Source organism: Eschrichtius robustus, chromosome 8 (genome assembly GCF_028021215.1).
Source record: "Eschrichtius robustus isolate mEscRob2 chromosome 8, mEscRob2.pri, whole genome shotgun sequence".
In the NCBI taxonomy this organism is placed as follows: domain Eukaryota; kingdom Metazoa; phylum Chordata; class Mammalia; order Artiodactyla; family Eschrichtiidae; genus Eschrichtius; species Eschrichtius robustus.
Window position 1 is genome coordinate 49,133,441 of NC_090831.1, and position 23,845 is coordinate 49,157,285.

At 37.2% G+C, this 23,845-nt stretch overlaps 1 protein-coding gene across 1 annotated transcript in view; it reads right to left on the reverse strand.

Annotated features, from left to right (window-relative positions):
• LOC137768831 (protein piccolo) overlaps positions 1-23,845 on the reverse strand; it is a 362,658-nt gene that overhangs the window by 175,305 nt on the left and 163,508 nt on the right. Inside the window, exons 4-6 of the mRNA XM_068550459.1 lie at positions 18,940-19,656; positions 3,572-8,654; positions 1,184-3,198 (exon numbers count right to left, since the gene is read on the reverse strand). Of these exons, the coding sequence (XP_068406560.1) occupies positions 1,184-3,198; positions 3,572-8,654; positions 18,940-19,656 (7,815 nt within the window). The remainder of the gene's footprint in view (positions 1-1,183; positions 3,199-3,571; positions 8,655-18,939; positions 19,657-23,845) is intronic.

Sequence of the window (23,845 nt, forward strand, 5' to 3'; positions counted from 1 at the left end):
TCTCAGTGCACCAGTGGTTCCCTGACTTAAAACAGTTATGACCTGTCCCCCACATGAAGACAGTTACACACTGTTTGAGAAAGTCCATAATAACAAAATGCCCCCACGAAACTAGAAAACTTGTAAGAATTTTTAATTTATTAATATGACTATCAATATGCCTATATACCTAAAAATTGACTTACAGTTACATATAGTGACATATTTTTCAGCCCCCAGCCAATGTTTAATGTATATGGGTTGCTGGCAACAGAGTGATATCTCAGAAAAACCTATTTAGACGCTTCGGGGTTTGAAGATCTAGAGTTCAGAAACCAGTGCATTAGGGGAACTCTTAATCTGAACATAAATCTAGTTTTAAATAGAACTATCCGGTTTATCAATAACCTTCTAAAGAATTATATATTAGGTTTTCTTTAAGTAGGATACACCTTCTTTTATACCTGATTATTAACATTTCTTATTTTCAGCTATAGAGATCTTCACCAATGTGTCCAACATACCTATATGTTCTTTTCCCTTTGAAGCATATTTTTAAATAATTAAACTCTATTATTCAAAGGAACATAAAAATTAATTTTTCCTCTGTAAGAACTAGGACTAAGGCTTATCTGAGGTAGATTAAGGAAGTTTCCAGGAACAAAATAAGCATGGATGAACTATGAAGATTATTTTACACTTTCTGCTCTAGAAATGCTCTCTCTGGAGCAACAAAGGTTAACATTCTGGAGGAAGGAAGAATAGACTGATTAAATGATCTCCACAGATCTTCCCACTAAAGAATTCCAGTATCCACGGGTTTAAACGTTTGGTCATCCTTTGCCTTATCTATTTATGTTCAATGCTTATTCCATCATACTTGAATATGAATATTAATTGTACTCACCAAAATCAGTCTACAGTTGACACTTGGGAGATTTCAAGATTAGAACAAAATTTCAATCTCATTACATCATAAAATAATAACCTTCTCTCTCATTTTTGTCTCACATAATATGGTCTTTTTGTGGTGTTTCTACATGGATGTATACTTTTCTATCTTTTCCCCCAAATTTCTAATGAAATAGTCCTCACTGAAATTTAGAATTAGGCACCAGGAGCCTTTACTGCCTCCTAAAGTCTGCAACCACACAGTTAACATCAACTCATCCATTGTCTTCTAACTGAAAAGAAGCACTCTTACCGTGTAGCCCTCGGTATACTGAAAAGGAGCCCTGGAACTTTCGTCTGCTGTTGGACTCAGAGGCTTGGGGTCAGACATGGAGCGTTGCATCATCTTGGCTGTCTTAGGACTTGCTGGGGGAACTTTAGCCATATCGGGGTGCAGTACTTTCTGTGGACTTACATCATCAGGGAGGGGTTTCTCATAAGGTACAAAGGCTGATTCTAAGGCTTTGCCTGGTGAAAGTGGTGAGATGGGTGAATAAAGGACTTTTGGAGATTTGGGTGGGGAAGGAGCCAGCTGTAATGTGGAATCTGCCCGAAGGTGAGATGAATAACCGATCTCTAAAGGTGTTGGGCGTTTCTTGTCTTTGGGTGGAGATGTGGCACCCAGATATTGAGGACTTTGTGTGTCTGAATCTGCTTCTGTTTGACATCCTAAACTGCCCCCTTTGGAAGTCTTTTCTGGCGCTGAAATGTGTTTAATTATTTCTACCTTGGCATCCACGCGTGCCCGTATCGAAGGCGTTCTTATGGTTCCGACTGGTTCAGTTTGCACAGATATCTCTGCTACTGTTTGAACTGCTATACTGGAGACTTTGGAAAGGAGTTTGGCCTTGTCTGCCTCTGTAGTGCTGTCACCGTATTTCCCTACGCGAGCTTTTCTCCTTGATCTAGAAGGCATATCCCATTCATCCTGATCTTCATCATCCGTTTGGACGCTTGTATCGACACTCTTTTTAGTTCTCCTTCTCCTACTCACGTAACTCCGATCCACTGCATCTTCATCGTCAGTTTGTACCCCACTGTCCACTATCTTTTTAAAGCAGCGGGGATCATCTGCCAGATTTTCCCCCATCTCATCATAGTGGCCACGGACTTTAGCTCCAGAACTTCTCTTTTTGGGTTGCTTCTCCTCTTTTACAACCACGTCTGTCAGAGGTATTTCTGAAACAGTACTCAGGATGCCAGGTGGGGCAATGTACTGAGTAACCCCATCCGACTGAACTGTGTACCATCCTTGGCTTTGTGGTATTTCAATCGCCACCACGGCAGAGGCTGTGGTGGTTGCATCTTCGGTCGCCCAAAACTGACCACCTTCTGGGGCAGCATACTGACCTTCCAGAATGGCCTGCTCTGTAGTGGTTTGTGGAGAAGCAGTTCCAGAGGGGTCATAGTTATACTGGTAGATCTGGCGGATCTTTTGCTCCTCGAGCTGCTGGTGAAGCTGTTGCTGCAGCTGCTGGATCTGCTCCAGCTGCAACTGCTGCTGCGCTAAAGTCTCCTGTCTCATCATGAACTGGGCTTGCCGCTCCTCTTCTTGCTGATACAGGAGATGCTGCTTCATTGACTGCAGCTCCTCCAGCTTTTTTTGAACCATGAGCTTTTCCTGTTCTCGGAACCTTTGAATTTCCTGCCGTTCCCACTCTAATTCCTCAGCAAAACGCTGCTGCTTAATTTTCTCCAGTTCCAAGAGCTCACGCTCCAAGTCCAGTTGCTGTTGTTGCTTATCTTCTTCGGGGACGATTAAAAGCGCACTTTCCTCTCCCACCACTTCAGAAAATACTTCAGACGCTGTGGTTAAAGTGGGAACTGAGTCCATCGTCTCAGCTGTCAGAGTTTCCATAGTGATAGTTTGCAAACTGGCATTGATATCAACACCAGTCACTGCAATGTCCGTTACAGATGCACCTGTTGTCAAGAAATATGATCTAGGCATTGGCTGGCTCTGGTGCAGGGCGGATAATGAAGTCACAGCGACAGCTGCGTGCACACCAGACAAATCCCTCATGGTGTTGCTGAAAATGGAGCCAGGTTGTGTGGTGATGGCAAATGTGGAAGGAATTGGAGTTGCTACTGAAGAATAGACAACACCATTAGATGACCTCAAAACACTCCCCACACCATACTGAGGTCCTGGAGGTGGAGTCATTCTTGCTGTGGAATACTGTGGAGTACTAATCCCAACTCCCGAAATGACTTGTCGTGTTTCTGGATAGGGACCTGTAGTCTTGCTTGAATAATCCATTACCTCACCTGAAACACAGGGTACAGTTATAGTCCAGTTCCCAGAACGAATGATGCTTTTGGGGTTGGAAAGCCCACTCAGTCTTGAAGAACATAATGAACGGGACTGCATGCAAATCCACAGGTTAACCTACCTAGGTGCGGAATAAAAGCAATGTTGAACATGCAGGCACATGCAGGTGACTTTGCGTGGAACAGATTAACAAAAAAAAAAAAATGAAGAAACAAAAGCGCACATGTACTCCAAAATATGTTGCCAAAACATCCAAAGAAAGATGAAAGGTAACAAAATTGAAAAAGGGACCACATTGTCATCCTGAAATGAGATGAGGAACACCATAATGATATTTCAAGGAAAGGTCTGTTGCTACATCATACTGACCTGTAGTAACTCTCCCTGAAGTTAGATCTACTGCTGCATCAGTTCCTCCAGAATAATCAAAAGCATTCTTACTTCTATAGAAAAAATGTCCAGCTTCTGCTAAATTAGTGTCAGACATGGAAGGTTTCATTCCCCCAATCCCTCTATAACCATATGGCCCCGCTCGATCATATTGATAGTGATCATCCCTATAACCAAAACGATCCTCAGGAAGAGTCGTTGCAGGCTGCTGTGCCATGCAGCTCCTTCCAAAAGGTAACTTATAAACCACATCACAGCACACAGCTCTTCTTCCTGCAGTCAGATCAACAGGTTTTTCATCATCTTCTATTACTTTGGTCACCACATTTGAAGTAGCTTCATCCATTGTTACAACAGTTCTATGAGACTTTGAGGTACTGAGATCCACTACTTCCCCATCAGTGATGCCCTGTGATGTGGTGCTATCAGTCCATCCATTTGTGACACCAACAGGAGGTGCAGTAATGGGTTTCGTAAGAGCTGATGTCATTGGGTGTACAGAAGTGCTTAAAGATAAGTTTATTGGTGCTTCCTCCCTAACTGTAGGAAAGGCCTGGCCACTTGGTACCCTGTATGGGGGCTCTACATGCTTTGATGTAGTGAGCTGGAGTGGCATTACTGTTGCATGTTCTAGACCCACTAGGCTTTCTGTGCCTGTGGTGTAACTTGCAGTAGCTGTGCACGTGACTACAGTCACTGTCTCGGTGATCAGGGATATTGGAGTCACTCCTGATGAAGTTGCACTGAGATTTATAATAGAGGGCTGGACAGCACTAATTTGTCTCCCATACATTTCACTTATTGTGGTCTGCCTCTTCACATCCATCATGGAAGCAGAAAGATCCATACATTTTTCAGTTACTTTAACTTCTACTTTGGGTACTGTACGCAGATCAATAGCATCACCAACAAGTTGCAACTTGACCTTTTCTTTATACTGTTGCTTCTCTAAATGGAGGTGATCTAGAGCAAGAGGCTCTGGAGGAATGGATATAGAGACACTGCTGAGACCAGTACTAGCGACTGTACTTTTCGCTGTTGAAAACTCAGCCTTGGAAACTTCAGCTGGGAGAAACTGTGTAACTGAGGTTGGGGGTTCTTGAAATGAAGATAGTGTTGTGACAGGGATAGCAGAAAATGTCTCCAAAGCTCCTGAGATGTACAGGCTCTGTTGTGAAGAACTTGAAATTTCTGTAGCTGTCATAGGAGGAACTACAGAAAATACTGGCTCAATGGAAATCAGATCTTTGGGGGGTGATCCCAAGGGCCAGCTGGTAATAACTTGACTCCCTGAAGAATCTGTTGGAGTCCCAGGTTCAGATGGCAATGTGATAACCACATAAGTTTCCATGAGGGACTTGGAAAATCTTGGCGAGGACTTGTTAGAGTGCGGGGAAAGCGGAGAGGTAGGGGAAGGCAATTTATAATCTGCTGAAGTCACTAAATTTAATGTCATATTTGAAGTTATAGGCAGACCTGTTGGTTTGGGCTGCGTATCTGTTGGTTTTGCGGTAGTGACTGGAGGTTCAGGAATTGCTGGTTTAGGGGCAACTGGAGGTTTGCTTGGCTCAGGTCTATGTGTAAATACAAGTCCAGATGGAACTGAAGATGGCTTAGGTGGAACAGGAGGACGTGCAGTGGTACATATTTTTGTTATAGGTAACCCATTACTTCTTGGAGCAGCTGTGGTCTCTACTGTAGTAACAGAATCTACTAGGGGTGTAGCTGCAGTAGTCGCAGTCACTGGAGCTGGAACTGTTAACTTTTTTTTAGGATGAATAGTTGGTTTAGGTGAGGTTGGTGGAGGAAGAGGTGGGGGAGGAGGAGGGGGTGGAGGGGGAGGAGGGGGTGGGGGAGGAGGAGGAGGAGGGGGAGGAGGTTGGGCTGATGTGTCCAAAGAAGAACTTCGAAGGAATGGACGAGCTTTGGTTGGAAGACAGGAAATAGAAGGAGGGCCAGATGGCAGCTGAGATGCAGGCTTTGCTTGACCAAAAACGTCTTCAGATAAAAAGCATGTAGTTGAAATCCGCTCCTTCATTGGAATGGCTGTTAGAGAAGAAGGTGTCTGATCAAACACAGTTTCAGATGGGCTAATTTTTGTTAGTTCAGCCTCCGACTCCTTCCTTGTATCTCTGTAAGCTTCCAAAACTTCCAGAATAATTCCATCCCCTGTTTCCTTCTTGGCTTTCTTCACTGGGTCTTTTTCAGATACAGATAAGTCAGTAGAAATAGTGTCAGCAATTAGCTCCTCAAGTTTAGTTCCTACAGATTCTATGAGAGAAGGTTCCATATCAGATAAGGAAATCACAATGTGATCAGCACTAGTTCTACCATCTGGTATGGTAGTCCGATCTAAAGATATGTCTTCTGGATAGTCTATAATGCTGCCTGGGAAATATGTTGATGAAGAAATTTCCTCAGAATCTTCAAATTTAGTTACAATGTCCACTGGCTCAGTATAAACTGTGGTTATGCTATCCAGGGTAGTAATGGGCGAGGAGCTATCTGTGGTACAAACTGAAGAAACAGATGATGTGAGAGAGGGTGTGTCAGAGGGTGGGGCAGATGTAGCACTTTCTGAAGGCTCAGAGTAGGTCAAAATCAGTGACTCATGAGCAATTATCTCTTGAATTTCTCTTGTATAATCAGTCACATATTCATCCTCAATTTCTTCTGTTGAAAAATGTTGGGTTATTTTAACATCTGGGATGGACAGTGTTGCACTGCTAGTCGAATCTGTAAGAGATGCTCCTGAGAGAACACTTGATGTCAAAGATGCATCAGGCACCCTGTCAAAGTCCACAGTAGACTCTGTCATATCATCCCTGATGGGGGGCTGGGTGGGACTGGATCCAGGTGTTAACTGCATCTGTTGCCTTTTTATGAGTTCTTCATAGGCAGTATCAGCATCTAATAATTGCTTTTCTTCACTGGTAGAAGTTACCATACTGCCCAGATCCACAATCTCATGGCTTTCTGGGATGATAAAAGAGCTTGAAACAATGTCTTCTTGAGGCAAAACAACATGTAAGCTTTCTAGCTCATAAAACTCTTTCTGAAGGTCTGTAATTTTCTGCATGGGATCTTCATAAATCTGTTCTGGAAGTCTTATTTTTTGCTCTCTCCCTCTCTGCTGTAAAAATCCATTTTCTTCTTCTTGCCTCGTGAGCAGACTGCCATCAACGGAACCATTGTATGTGTCCTCTACTAAAGATTCATAAATATAATCCTCTATTAACATCCCACCGTACAAAGGCTCTTTTTCAAACATTTCGTCTCGTTCACTTGCAGCTGGAAAAGCTTTATATTTCTGGCTTTTATGCATCATTTCTTCATACATCTCCTCAGCGCTTTTTAATGCCTTTTGGCTACCTTCTTTCTGCATAATAGATTGCTCATCTGTCGGTGAGTATAAAGACACAGCTGTGGGCAATTTATAAACTTTTTGTACTTCGATTATCTTCTCTGGGCTTATTTCAAAGCCTTCTGGGTCTGACTCTATGCTAGGTGAATATTCAGAACAAGAAGATCGACGGAGCTCCTCCATTTCTGCAGCCTGACGTAATTCTTCTGTTGGAGACGCATCTTCGATGGGAGAGAGATTACTGGGTGGTGTCTTTGGTCTTTCCCTCCTTCTCTGAGCTCGAAGTTCATCTTTGTCTTTCTTTGATTTCTTACTAGAACTCTTCCTTTGCTGCTGTTCTAATTCCCGTTGCTTTTCTTGCTCCTTCAATAATTCTTCTTCCTCTCTCAATTCTTCTTCCTCTGAAGAATCTTCAATCGTAGGTAAAAGAGGGCCATGCGATCTGTGTCGAGCTTTGCGTTGCTGTTTGCTCTCTCCTTTTTTGTGACTCGGGCTACTGTCGCTGTCCTCATCAAGTGACGAAACTGATGTAGGGGATGTGCCAGGAGTGAAGCTAGAGGCATGAAGACTAGAAGATCCGTCCCCCCTTGACCGATCTTCCGGAGAGTCTGTCAAGCTTTCCATTTCTAATTCTGGCTCTTCATCAAAGTACAAAGCTGTTTTTTTCTGTGATGTCTCTGCAGAATATTTATCTGTGATAGTGCTATTGAGTTCAATCGTTTTGAATCGACGTAGCCCTCCTCCTCCGGCAACTACAAGTTCTTCACTCTCCTGACTTTTAGTTTCTCTGTATTTAAGTTCAGGACTTTCATCAAAGGTCTCATCGTCTTCATCATGCCACGAATGGCGCCTCCCTGCATCATCATCAAAGCTTGAACTACTTTTTCGCGTCAATCGCCTGTGTTTCCCTGCTGTTCCTTTTCCCTTCCCTTTGGTTTCTTCCTTCTTCTGGCTTTCAATACTACTACTAATCTCTTTGAGCTGGTTCCTAATGAACTCATCATCTTCAGAACCTGAAGCATCTTCATCAGCACTCATTTCTATGATTTGCTTTCGAATGAAGTCCTCCTCTTCACCTGATCCTTGACTATCTTCATGTTTATATTCATCGCTGCTTGATGAACCAACACTAGTTCTCCGTTTTCTTTGTGGAACAGGTGAGTTTTCACTTTCGCTACTGTCTTCAATTGAATCATAAGGCTGCCTTCTTGTAGCCAACTCATCAACAAATTCAGACTTTTCTTCATGGTCCTTTCTGGAAGGGATGTCTTGTTGGCTCTCTTTCTTAACAGTGTCTTTTTCTTCTTGACTCTCTTTAAGCTCCTCTGAAACTGTAGATTCCAGCATTTCGGCTAAACTCTGAGTTTTCTGTTGGTCCTTAGGCTGCTCAGGAGAAACCTCACGGGGTTCTGTTTTCTTTTCTGACTTTTCTTCAAGTGTACTTGCCTGAGCTTCCAAAATGGATAGGACCATACTTTCTAACTTAGCCAAATCTGAGGGGCTGGATGGGCTGCTTTCTTGTGAAAAGGAGTCCTTTTTGAGTCCCTTGAGCAAATCCTTTTCATCACTGGGAATAAGACTTGGAATTTCACCAAGCGAACTTGATATTCCGTCAGAAGAATATCCTGTGTCACTCAGACCTTGTGGGCTTTTCGGCTGCTGAACGCTTGAAGTGTCTGATTTGTCATCTTCCTTTTCCTAGCAGGAAGGAAAAGATACAGGAAAACTTAACATGGTTAAACTAATAACATGGCCTCTCCATTACTCTCAAATAACTATTACAAACTGAGGAATAATTATAGGAATTTTTCAACTACATAACAGTATTTTTTTTTAAAAAATCTTTGAGCACAAAAAATAAAAATGGTTGATACATATTAAGGTTAGTTTTCATTTAACTTAAGTTTAATTAAATGTCTATTCTCAATCACAACTGATTTTATTTCATTAATGTTGTATCCTTTTACATCTCAATACCATTTTTCTTCAAAAACATGATTATCTTTCTTGGTACATTTACTTTGGGAAAGAGTTCAAATGGTTGAAGAAAAATTTTAGTAAGTTTCCATTAACATAATTAATACTTTTGGATTATGAGGACAGGCAAACAAAGAATCAGCGGATGGGCACTGTACTTGGCTCCAAGTTGCATGGGATGTTGAAAACTTACTTAACAGAAACAAGCAGGTAACATGGCCATAGTATAATACTCATCTCACCTACCACAAAGGACTTTTTTTTTTTTTTGAGAGAGAGATTCAAACAAGGCATTGCCTTTTAAGTACACTTTGAAAGATGTAAAACACTATATTTTACTTGGTATGACTGTTAATATTATTATTCTGTATCATTTGAAATGAATGTTTAGAAAGCGTAAACTTTGAAGAAGCTATGACATAACTGGCCTGACTCAAGGTTTTAGAAAAAGAAAAATATCCAGTTATTATTTTTCTAGAGTTGTTAAATCACATTTATCTTCAGCATCCCATCTCAAAGAAATTTAATAAATTTCTTATAAATGTCTTCGGATTTTAAAATACTTGGAATTTTACCTTCACGCTATTTCAAAGCCAGATCCCTTCAACCAGCACAATAACTAACTTGTGACTGTGAACAGGGGCTTTCCAGGGAGCTGGGACACTTCAGAGACACATCACAGTTTAAACAACTGGTTTCTTTGGGCTGTGATGAGGCCATGCCAGCAGTTTGCTTTAAGAATCAGAGAGGCCTTAAGTGAAATTATGAAACAGAGACTTTTTGCATAAATCCGAATTAAAAATACCTATGGGCAAAATGAAACCCAAGTGATCCAGTTAGTTTCCCTGTTTTACAGAGAATGTCAAAATAACCCCACAGCCCTATGGAATGAAGAGGTCAGAGGAAGAGTTGCAGGAGGATATGCTCTGTCTGACCCTGGCCTATGAGGCCACCTGGATTCTACTAAGTCTGTATCTTGAACTAACCATCTTGATATTTTCAATGGGTGTATGGCCATGGGTTTCTCCTACCTATCCACAGCTCGAATGAACAGATGTCAGGTTGCACGAAAAACAAATACCATGCAAACACCTCTTTCTTTCTTCTTTCCTGCCTTCGTTCCTTCCCTACTTTCTTCTTTCATTCTTTTTCTCTTCCTCCTTCCCCTTCCCCTCGTTCTCAAATATAAAAGTTGTTGGGCTGATACTCATTTTACGTTCATTTCCATCTCAATATCTGTCTTTATTATGTATGGCTAAGGATGTATCTCGAGCATATAGGGTAAAATGCACATTATACGGTAAAATGCTTTTTGCTGAATTTACAACATGGCAATTTAGAAAGATAGTCTGATACATTGTTTACAACTATCATGCAAAAGCAATGACTACTCTTTGGTTTACTAAGAATTAACTTTCCTAGATCATTTCAGATGTCTTTCCAGAAAAGGATTACTTATCTGCCGTTGTGAGACTATAGTAGTTGGGTTGACAAACACTCAACTAATTGGTTTGTTTCTCTTAAGAGCTACTACACACAAGAAAAAAAAGCAGGTAAAGCAGTGTTCTCATAAAATCTTTCTGGATGGTCACAGTGGAGGGATATTTCCACCTCCTCACATCCCACACAATACCAGCACAATATTTTGAGTCCAGTATACTTTCTATGCCTTTCCTTGTCTGTCTTCCCACCCTTCACTAAATCACAGTAAATACCGTAACCACAAGGGTGGGGTGCCTAAGCTTCTTGTGAAAAAAAGGTCAAGAAAATGATCTTTCATAATCAAATTTTGATGGTGTCATTTGTGTTCTTTATTTTGAGTCTGCACATATTATAAAACATAACAATGTAATAAAATTATACATATAAGGAGGAAATGCAACTGTGGTTACATATAACAATTCATTGAGTATAATAAAGAATAAATTATAATTGTATACAATGAATTCTGAAGGTTCTACCGACATTTTACAAAAATAAGATTAGGATCAGACATACATAATGTAACAAAGGAAATTAAGATACACTAGACAGAAGACTCAGACGCATAAATATCAAAATCCCTACCCTACATTCCCCCTTATGTGCCCTTCTGGATGTGTTCACGCTTTCTTTCTTTTCTCAGTGCTATGTTTTACCCACTTCTCCCTCTTGCCACTTTCGTCCTGGTCTCTTTCCTCTCCTCTTCACGGGATTCAATCATCACTTACCTATGATGATGCTGTGATGATTTTTCACCTAAATGACTTCCTCTCCATATTATAAGGTGGCAAAAGTCTGCAAAGATGTTGCCCTACAGGTTTGTGGGTCTAAGATAAAGTGTTTGGAGTGGTTCATAAGGAAATCAAGTTAGGTGACCAAAGGGCATCTGGCTGAACTGTTTAAAAGGAACAACTGGTCATGTACTTATTGTACCATGAGATATTGAAAAAATTCAAAATGTCAATTTTTCTCATACTAACTACCATGGGTATAAATTCCCCTGACAGAGGTGAGTGACCTTCTACTTCATTACTGTTAGCTTGTTAACTATCAGATCATATACCAACTAGCCCTTTTACGTCTTTAAGATGCCTACACATTCCTCTTTTCACCTGCTGCTGCTAAAACTAAAAAAAAAAAAGCTGTTCTTCATATACAGAGATCAGCATACTGAGGTGCGTATGTGTCCATCCATTTACCCTTTCTGCAGCTCTCCACTCTCATTTGTGAGATATCTTGGTGAAAGTTCTAGTGCAATTTGTTCCCATGCAGGTTAACTGGTCTCTCATAGATTTAACATCACAAACCCTTGCTTTATTGAATAACATTCCTTAACGAGGGAATAATTTGATCAAATAAGAAAGAGTAGCTGGCACTGAGAAGAATGTAAAACATAGTATGTAAGTGGGGTCTGGTTTTCTCTATTCAAACTTCAAATGGATATCTGAAGTACTGTACCTCCAGACGACTATAATCAAAGGATTCATGTGAGGGAGGCTTATATTCTTTTAAATTTCTAACTCCCTAGGACTAAAAGATTGGCAGTTTTCTCTCAGTTGCTTCAAAAATGTGCAGTCACATACATATGGAATCTAAAAATAATAAAAAAAAAAAAAGGTTCTGATGAACCTAGGGGAAGGACAGGAATAAACATGCAGACGTAGAGAATGGACTTGAGGACACGGGGAGGGGGAAGGCTAAGCTGGGACGAAGTGAGAGAGTAGCACTGACATATATACACTACCAAATGTAAAACAGATAGCTAGTGGGAAGCAGCCGCATAGCACAGGGAGATCAGCTCGGTGCTTTGTGACCACCTAGAGGGGTGGGATAGGGAGGGTGGGAGGGAGACACAAGAGGGAGGGGAGATGGGGATATGTGTATACATAGAGCTGATTCACTTTGTTATACAGCAGAAACTAACACAACATTGTAAAGCAATTATACTCCAATAAAGATGTTAAATTAAAAAAAAATGTGCAGTTGTATGCTTATTTCTGAGAAAAATATTAATCTATTTAGTAACATATTAAGATTTAATAAAATATTCAAATGATTCTTCCTAAAGTACATGCATAGATTACATATATAACACATATATACATATGTGTTTAAATATCACTGAATTTTCTCATTTATGCATTATTTTCTTCATTTGAATAGATAGGAGTTGGAATTAATTATCTATTTAATTTTTTACATGTGGTACAAATACAACCTAGAATGACCTCCAAAATTATTACATACGAATAAAATTACAGGCCTAGACCCCTCGCATGAGAATTTTGTTTGTCATCTTAGATTGAGGCAGTGAGTGGGAAGAGCCACAATTTAAGCACTTTAAAAAAAAAAAAAAAAAAGCAATGTTATTTTTCAGGAACACATTTTCCCTGAGGAACACATTTTCCCTGTATTTTCCTAAGTACATTTAGCATTCAACGCTATTACACTGACTTTTATTTTTTTGTATATATTGCAGTTTTCTCTATGTACAGAATTATGGTACTTGAGCCTTTCTAGTCTGTGTATATGAAACAACTCTTCAAAATTTTCAGAAACTAAGATTCATATTTTTTACTTACTAACCAAAAGCAGGAAGCACAGAATTCTTTTCTTTCCAATATTCCACTGCCATTTATTGACCTGAAGACCAGTCAGAGAGAGGCAGTGATGAATTGAGACCCGCTTGAAACCTTCCCATGGTGTCGTATCTTGAGGCCTTCTCTAGTACCAAGACACTTCTGTACTGCCAAGCTTAGTTCTGCCCCTTTCACAGATTTTGAAACTTTTAGCCTTCCATGTTGAAGGAAAACGGAAGATTTTTAAAAACTAGTACTGGGGTTATGAACTGAATTCTTGGTTAAATATAAGAGTGTACAAAGAAAGGAGGCAATATTAAGTTTTTGCCTAATGTCTCCCAAAGTCATTTATATTAATGGGCCAAAGTAAAACAATAGATGAATAATCTTTAATCATTTATACAATGTCTGGGTCAAAATGGATTGCTAGTCTGAGTGTTCCAAGCACTGTAAACAAGACTAAATCCATAAATTCACTGGGCCTGGAGATAAAAACTGGATAGTCCCACATACATGGGAATCCTTTTCACTTCAGAAAACCTCATTTTCCATCCTATACAATTATGCTGACTTTAGATACCATGGCTATATATAACTTGAATACTAACCCCTGGGTCATTTTAACCATAAATAAAAGTTTATGCTAAAGGATGTTCAAATTTTTTTTTAATCAAGAGAGCTATAATGTTTCAATGTAATATATCAAATGTAGACAAGCAGTATTCTGTTTAACTGTATAGGTAAAAAGAGAATTCTGTAGCGACACACAATTTTAAAATATTAAACTAAAAAAGTAAAGGAGAATGTACATTTCAAAATATTTATTATATTTCAGGATAAATTTTAATTCCATTCAACTAACACATTTTCAAAGACAGGAATGAGTGGAGAGACAAAATGATGTAGCAATAAAGAAATGTAAACAGTATACTATAACGATATAAATGACGCAAATGACAAATAAATGAATAAATAAAGTAATATAAATATATTAAAAAAGTAAAAAATTACACAAACTGGAAGCTGCTAAGGGAGATGAATACTTAAAATAATAAAAAGGCAGCATCCTAAAATTGTCACAGGGAAGAAGCATTCTGTGCAGTGTTTAGGAGCCCAGCCTTTATAAGCAGAACAGGACTATAATCTTAGCTTTGCTGCTTCCCAGCCATGTGATCTTGGGCACAACAAATTTAGTTTCCCCCTCTTTAAAAGAGATATAATATTTACCTCAACAACAGTTGTGTGGATTAAATGATAACATAACCAACACAATGCCCAGAACACAATAAGAGATAAATTGAATATTATTTTGATTTCAAACAAAAAGTAATTTAAAACTAATCAGCATAGGGCATTCAGCAGTAGAAGTGACTGCCACCAGGGAGAAGAGTGGCCCAGACGTCCAGGTGGGATTTTTCTGATAGGATGCAGTGCCAGTGCACAGAGAAGAACTGACTGCAGATCCAGAAGGCAGAAAGCATAAGCCACCTTCGGGAATCGTACAAAGGCATACATGGCTGGTTTTCTACCTCTCACTCATGGGGAATACTAGGTTGCTTGAAAGTTAGAGTGGAACCATAGTCCAGAGGCTGAGAAAGCCAAGCTAGCTATTTAGACAGAAGTCTCGGTAGTGGGGTACAGAATCCTGCGCAGGTGTGCAAAATGTAAATATTTTTAGGAAGTATGCAGGATTTTTTTGTATTTTTAAACCCAAATAGAAATTACATTTTACTAATATTTAATAAATAGATTGACATCAGTATTCTTTTACTTCTTATGTCAGTTGGTCAGATGTTCTATGAAGGATCCTGGGAGAAAACTGGGAACTATACTGTAAAAATTTACAGCAAGAGCAGTCACTTTATTTGCTCACCTTTATATTGAAGCTTATCATTCAGTTGTGCCTTTTATCACCTAGTTTTAACCAAACCAACCAAACCAACGTTCCTATAATAGGTAAGTGGTAGACAAAATATTCTTGCCAAAAAATCATGTGTCAAAGTTAATACTAATAATGCAAGACATACACACACACATTAATAAAGAAAACTGACACAAAACTGGCCAAAAAAGTTTGACATTACCAGGAAAACCATTTGATATCTGTCTTACATATGTTATTTCTAGTAAGAAGCCTTGACTAAACACATAATGTGCTTAGGCTACTTATAGCAAGTCATCCTAAGACACTATCACAAACTTCTAGAATTTTTGGCAAATAAATATTCCAGTATATAATATTCCAATATTCACACACATTTTCAATGAATTGAAATAAACACTTAAAATCTTCTTTGGAGCTGTCTTATTTAATAGTAAAAGACAAAAAAGTCACATAGCATTTGGGGAAACTTGATTTTTCTGCCATGGAAACAATATGGTGACAAAGTAAACTGCATTTCTTTGTCAGCCAATATTGTTGGAAAGAAAGAAAGAACTGTGGAAGGTTTGGGGGAAAATCATTAGAACAAAGTAAGTAGCAAAAGGTTTGGTAATAATAAAATCAAAGTGCAGATATTTCTAACATGCTCAGTTTATAATATTCACTAGTTCTGTTTCAATAATAAGATACTTAAAGGATTACTACTGCGAGCCACCAAATGGCTCAATATTCAGTGATTTGTTTAAAAAGGTATATATATATATTTAAATGAAAAACTGTATATTAAATTCTGAGGAGTGGCTCTTTTAATTGGAATTATTTTTTTAAAAAGATAAAGTTACATAGATAGCAGTGCATGCAAAATTCATTTACGGCATCTGGTACAAGTAAGCCAGTAATGCATAGAGTACCTCAGGATTTTACAGATGTGGTACACATTGTATACTAATGATACCTTTATATTTTGAAGAATATATTTAATATTTTGTACTGAGACAGAGAATAACTATGAATTTATTTTAACCATAGAGGTTTGCTGATTATCTTATGGGGAATTAAAAAGTTGTAGACTGTGAAGATTTAATTCTTTTTTAACAAAAGTAGAAGAACCCAAAGTTGTTGAACTTTTTGGTGATGACAAGTGATTATTAGTAATATACTACTTATTATATATTTAGGAAGAAAGTAAACTCTGGTTATCAGCCATATGCTACCTAGCAAGTATTCGGAAAAAAATAAACACAAGCTGTCTCTTCAAGAGAATTATGATGTGGACACAATCCTTTGAAGAAGGATAATTGGAAATCATCATGTAATTATGCTACACAAAATGACATATCATTTAAAAAAGTTGTCATGTCTGCCTTTTCAGACAAACTTTAAACAGAATACTTTAATCTTTTTATAAACGTTGCAGGTGAAGAACTCCAGTGGGCTTTAAAGTCACTTGCTAAAAAAACATACTTTAAAACACTACATTTTGTGATAGTTAGTTAGCAAGAGGAAATGATTGGTATCACGTTAGATTAACATTTATTTCTGGAATTTCCACAAGTTAAAACAAAAACAGTTTTCAATTCCAAACTTAGAAAACAGGTAGCAAGATTTGGCAAGTACAACCTTTGATACACTTCTTTCATTTCTGGTATATTCTGTGGATTATCTTTTTTGTTATGGAGCGTCATTAAAACTAAAAGTCAAAATATCAAAATAAACTTAAGCTGAATTTCAAAGAACTCAATCATAAAATTTTAGAACAAGATTTTCAAACACTGAAGCACAATCAAAGCTCTCTCTAAAATGCTATTATTAGGCATGTCTTACTGTGATCAAATGTATATATTTAAATAAATATAATAAAAATGGTGATTTTAGCTTATTTCACTGACTTACACATTTCTGTGAATGTTTATATTGCAAATAATATGTTAGTAATAGTGCATAGATTTAATTTAGAAATAAATATGTATATACATATTGAAGTTGTTAAAAGAAATAGTGATAAAAGGAAATGATAAAAAAGTGACACATTTGTAAAATAAAATAAAATGTAGTACATTAACAAAGTATTTGGATACTTCTTGTTTAGATTATATTTAACAAACAATAGAGAATCATTAGAAATATCTGAGTGATAGAGTTAAATTATCTGAACTCTGGAAAATAATTATCTGATAACTATGTACTGGAGAAGGGAAAAAGAGAAGGCCTAGTAACTAGTAATTAGATTACCCAAATCATTGGTAAAAGGTCACGAAGGCCGTTAGGATACTGTCCTTAGGAATAGGAGCTAAGAGACAGAAGTGTGATGTGGAGAGCCTAGGCAGGTAAGAAGAAACCTCAGATTCCCCAGGGTAGTGACTGGGAGGCTAGAGACATGATGAATGATGGTGTCATCAGAAACAGATAGAAGCAGAAACTGCTTCTATAGAGAGTTGGATATGATTTGAACACACTGAGTTCCAGTTTACAGTGAGTTTCTGAAGTGGAATGATCTACTCGGTATTTGAAAATATAGGTCTAACACTCAAGAGGGGCAGAAGGTGCACAAGGAGATTTACGAAATGTTCATGTGGCTCCCCTAAGAGGAAAGAAGAGAAGAGGTCAAAGAAGAACCGATCGGAAAAGAGAAAGTAATAGAGATAATCAAAGTAGAACTCAAGGGGTGATCAGAAAGACAAGAAGAGAACAAAAAGGGAAGAGTCATGAAGCTTCACAAAGAGAGAAATGGTAAAAAGCATCAAGTTCTGCAAGGTGGTTAACTGGGAGAAGCAGCGGGTGGTGGTGGGGGTAGCTAGATCCAGCCATTAGAATGGAGAATACACAGGCATCTGCTTTCTCTGACTTGGATAAACTCATACAACAAAGGAAGACCAGGATTTATTTAATGAGCAATGTCTTATATACCAGAGACAGGCTAGTAACCATGTGTTAAAACTGTAAACAAAACAACAACTGAACCAGGGTTGGGATGGACTGTAAGTTCTAATTAGAATTCTAATATTAAGTTTTAATACCAATGAATCATTTCATTTTCCTGCAAGTCATTGCTGCCATCTGTGTATTAAAATTATTCAGCCTGATATAAGATCTCTTGAAGCTCTAAAAAGAGTTCAGATTTCCTCTAAAAATGGTATTATTGCCTGTGCAAATACAGGTTAAGATGAGGTACCCTTAAAAGTTTCCACTAAAGAAAAAGAAAATATATAAAGAATAATATATATTCCAGATGATGCTTGGATTATAAATAACCCTCCAATATTAAACACACTGAATAAAACTGAACAAAATATATTATACTGATTTCACACTAAATACTAAAATAAACTTAAAAAAATGTTTCTCCTGAATTTTAGCCATACTTCTTTTTTTAAAATCACAATTATTTAATCATTTTATGGTTGACCACACCTTAAAAGGCTTTCAAATGAGAAGAAACTTGAGTCTTGCTTAACCAAGTGGCTAAGTAAACAGAAATTCCAAGACAAACATTATTTTATGTTAAAGGAGGATACTGATTTTATGTTCATAGTGGAAGGAAAAAGCAATCATTTAAAATTATAAGAGGGCTTCCCTGGTGGCGCAGTGGATAGGACTCCACGGTCCCAGAGCAGGGGGCCCGGTTTCAATCCCTGGTCAGGGAACAGATCCCACACGCATGCTGCAACTGGGAGTTCACATACCATAACTAAGGAGCCCACCTGCCGCAACTAAGGAGCCTGCCTGCCACAACTAACACCCAGCACAACCAAATAAATATTTTTAAAAAATAAAATAAAATAAAATTATAAGAAACCCTTCTTTATCACTCCATAGATTTTTATAAGTTATTTGATAGGCATAAAAGCTAGTAAATGTTATATCTATGCTTTATTTAAATTAGATTAAGCTGTCAGAAAGCCAAAGTTCATCATTTTAGCAAACAACTGTTACATTTTTCTGAAAGTGCTATTAATTGAAGGCTTTCACTTACAAAATTACCATTAAGCACTCGGTGTACTTAGGTGGACATTAGTAAATTATAGGTGTAAATCTGCAAAGTTAGGAAAAAAACATAACTTACTGTTTTTTCCTTCCTAGGTTCCATCTGATCAGGCTTTGCCGAGCATGCTGCCTGTGGCTGTTCTTTTATGTTTTGAGTCATCCCATCATCTTTCTTAGACAAGCTCTGAGGTGCGCCAGATGGTAAATCTTCCATCTTGGTCAGTGGTTGTTTCTTTTCTCGCACTGCCTCTGCAGCCACTCTGCCTTCAGGTTTTCCTTCAGCAATCTGTACTTGAGTTTTAAGTGAGTCATATTTCTGTTCCTCCTCTAGAGCTGATACTTTTGCTCCTGGGGGTAACTTTTTGTCTTCAAGAGCTGGCCTTTTGTCTTTAAGGGTTGGCTTTTCTTCTTCAAGAGGTGGCTTTTTTTCTTCTAGGAGTGGCTTTTTGTCTTCAGGGGTTGGCTTCTTTCCTTGAGGGGCTGAAGTTTTGTCTTTCTCTAGTTTACTCTCTTCTTGGATTTGATCTGTGGTTTCCTTAAGGGGAATTTTTTCAACTGAAGGTGTTTCTTTCACTTTTTCTGGAATGATTTTTTCACCTTCGGTTTTTCCTTCTTGTTCCCTCTTTTTCACTTTTACTTGGGCAGGCATTGCTATTTTCTGAGACGGTTGTTCTGTAGGGACAGGCATAGGAGAGGCTTTTGGTCCTGTCTGTGTAGGTGGCATTTTGCCCATGTCTCCAAGCTGTCCTGATATCGCTCTCTGGGTTTGGCAATTTAAACAAAGCCATTCCTGAATCTGCAGATAAAATAGAAATTAAAAGATTAACTATATTATATACATCTGTTTTGGTGCATTTACCAAGGTTAGCACTTGGCAATTTCCAGCTGCTTTTTTGTATATGGAGAAGGTGGGTCATTGTTTTCTGGATCAATGAAACGGTGACTTTTAAAGAAGACTGCAAAAAGACTATTTGAAATCTAAAAACAGGAGTCCTCAGAGATCAGCAATTAACTCACCTCATCATAAAAAAAAGAAAAAAAAATGCATCAAAGACAGACTCAGGGGAATATCAATTTTTTGGTTAAAAAAAAATCTGAATTTGTTCCAAATACAACTATTTTTAAGCCTCGTGCCTTCAAAATTAGTGTTTCCATTCAAAAACTATTAAATTTCATAGTAATTTTAACAGCCAATTAATCATAAGGTTTTTTTTTAGGACTTAGCCTATAATCTCCTGTCTCTTGACTTGGATCAAATGTAGTTCTATCTACCAGAGCAGAACTTTACAAGGCCCACGTAGAGTTTTCAAGAATCACTTGTGCATAATTCTCCACCTAATTTAAGATTAAAAAATAATGTCATTCTTAATAATAGTCACATTTCTCATGCAATTGTGTCAAGAAGCATTCACAGGTTAAAACTGTTTGTTATTCTTTTTCCCCAGAGTTTTCTCAATTGCTGATTAAAACACTTCCTTATACCTCTAAGTGTAATCTATGGGCCACCTGCACCAAATCACCCGAGGTTGTCCCTAGACATGCAAATTCTAGGAACCACACCAAAACAAGTTTATCAGAATCCTGGGATAGGAGAAGCAGGATCTGCCTTTTTAATAAACTGTTGGTTAATTTTTTTGCAAACTAAAGACTGAGAACAACCCTCTCATAATACATATAAATGATCACATGGGAGAGAGATTGTTAGACCAATAATATTGCAGAATTCCCCCCTTATTGATGTATATTGTGCTTTTTCTTACATCATACCTATTAAAATGTAAGAAATAAAGGCTATACATGTAGCTTCTAATTGTTACCATTTAATGAGTACCTATTCTCTAAAGTGCATGGTTGGAGAGTCATGCAAATAATATCGTGTTCGTATGCTGCACTGTCTTCTGAGAAGTTCAATTGCAAACTGCTTTTCATATTGTATCATTCTTTCTAGTAGCACAACTTTAATTATTTAGAAACAAAAATCATTTATTGTTCTAGAATATTATTGGACATCTAAGATTCATTTCTTACTTCAGCTTTCCATTTCTTTAAAGACATAAAAAATGTTGCTTAATACTAATGACTGTTTTGCAATCTGTAAGCTGTTATAATTCTTACTTGGTGATCTAAAAGAGTAAAGACCCAAGTCAGTTATTTAATTTCAGTAAAATGTTGTCTATAAAACATTAGTATGTATTACGGGTTCATTTGCTTTCTGTGTTATGATCATCCAATACCAATTCTGTTCTTGATTTCATGTCTAAGCAGCAAAAAAGTGAATTGTGGCTTCTCTATATAGTAACTTTATACAAAGTCTTGGGAAAGAAACTGATTTGATCCCTATGTCAAATTCTAAAAGCTCCAGCCCTTGTGTTGAATAGTTCCTAGAGGAGGTACTTCCATAATACCTACAGAAAATCAATCTTAACCTGTCCTGTGGTTTTAAAAAACATTACTTGCTGGGGCCACATCTTAGGATATTTTCATTCAGAGACTGACATTTTAAAAAACAAAAACAGACACAAATAGCTGTGTCATTGTGCTGTTTTGTCACATGGACTCTAAAAACCAAATGCAGGTGTGTGCTATGCATTCCTGTCGGGGCAGGTCTGAATGTAAATAAGTTAGGAAGTTTTTAATATACCAGAAATAAAGGTTTCATCCCACTGGAAATTCTTGTCAATTATAAAAGTGTGATTACTTTATCTGAGTTTTAGGGACAAATTTTACTTACAAAGTTGTCGTCTCTTGCTACTTATAGCATATGATGCCACAATGGTACACAGGTCTTGTTAAAAGGAAAATGTGTTGAGAAAATAAATGTAGTGATTATTTCAAGGTAACATACTCATTATTTTCATACATTTGAAAATTTAAGTAAGAGGATAAAGAGTATACTCTAATCTACTATGTCACATAAAACACTCCATTTTCCTGATTTAAAATAATGTTTGATAAACCTACAAGCAGTGATAACCCACCCACTACTAAAGTCTAGAAGGCAAACAGAAGGCAATAGCGTCAGTCTAAGAGAAAAAGGACTTTACGTTGAGAGCCTCATTGGCTAGTTCAAATTCGTGTTTTGCTTAACTTCACATCCTGATTCAGTTAAATGTAGTATCTTGTGGGTTTTTTTTTTTTGGCCACGCCCTGCAGCTTGTGACATCTTAGTTCCCCAACCAGGGATGGAACCCAGGCCCCTGTCAGTGAAAGCGCGGAGTCCTAACCACTGGACCGCCAGGGAATTCCCTAAACCTAGTATCTTTAATCAGTACTATCCTGTAATTATTTTTAACATGATGTTGCTACCCTTGGTCTATTGGTTACATGACTGATTTGCGTTTTGAAGATTATAAGGCCAAGACTAATTTTTTTTTCACTTTACACTTTGTCACCAAAATTAATTTGGAAACTGATGTTACTATCATGTCAAATAATTATAACAGCATTCACTTATGCATCTATTCTGTATATATCTGGTCTATTTATATCTATGGATTACATATACTCTTGGGAAATTATACGTGCAAAGCTTATTCGATCAGGAACTCACACTGAAGTAGAAGAAAGAAGACATGGGTTAAAAATAAGTATAATATGCAGGGAAAAAATTAAGGAAGATGGAAAGGATACTATGGATTTAAAAGGATTATCTGATGAATCCATTTAGAACATAAGGAATTTGATAAATTATAAATCACACAAGAGTATTTTTTCACCAATTAGAAATGCTGAATTGGTGGTCTCATATGTGTGTCTCTTCTTTCTGCAGCCCTAGAACCAAAATTAGACCACCAACAAATTCAGCAAGTAGAGGAAATTATAATATCAAAAAGGAATGAAAGGGAAAAAACACTATAGTAGCATCAAAAATTCTGTATTTCTTTAAACATGTAAAATTAAATTTTGTTTATTAAAAGACAGGAAAAGGCAGAGGCTAGGGTAAAATCAAAAGTAGGAATGAGAAAAGTAAAACTGATCAAATTTTGACAAAGAGGAGAAAGTTAAAAATGAAATTTCAAGAAAGTTCATTCAGGACAATATAGGCCATCACCATTATCACATCATCATTAATTACAGACACAATTACTAGAAACATTTTCTTCACAAAAGACAATTTGGGAAATACTCTATAACCACATAAGATGATGTAAAAATCTGTGGTTCACAATTTTTTTGCCTTTTTTATCAAAAATAATCCCAAAGATTTTTGTATCACTGTTCAGGAGCCTAACTTAAGAAGTATTATATTTCTGGGTCCAAAGAAATGTATCTCCACTCTTAGTTCCTCAATAGCCGCAATACTATTAGACACAACATTATTAAATAGTCATAATGTTTCTAGTTTAGCAGCAATCTGGAGAATTAAGCAAGATTTCTTAAATTATATTAAAATTCAATGCATAATGTATCACTGCCATATATGACTTTTACTAGCTGAAAACTCTTTCTATAATAGTTACAGTTGTAACACACATGACTATTCATATTTTGCCTTAAGGTTAAATATCAAGTGAGTTACAGTTTTATCTTTGAAGTATTTCCTTATAAAGACAGTGAGCCAATCAGAAAACACACAAATATATATTATATATAATGTATTGTATATTGCATATATAAACTAAAGGCATTTCTATTATATTACTGAGTTTATTACATAGAAAAATAGAAAATATAGATCTTATGGAGGTTTTTTTAAAAACATACTAGTCATTATTATGGATGCTCTCAGGCCATTTCCATTTGTTTTCCTGTGTTTTTAGAATATATTTTATTTTCAGTATACTGTAAGTATCTCCTAATGGTATAAACATATTAAAAGTTTACATTTCATCTATATTATTATTAAATGTTTTAAGTAAATTCAGAAGAGTCTACACTATGAGACCAATCACATTTTTTAGTACTTTAATGTTAATATCCAGGATATCAAAATTCATCTCCAAGTAGGAACAATTCTGATAAATAAAGTGTATAAAAAATAACTC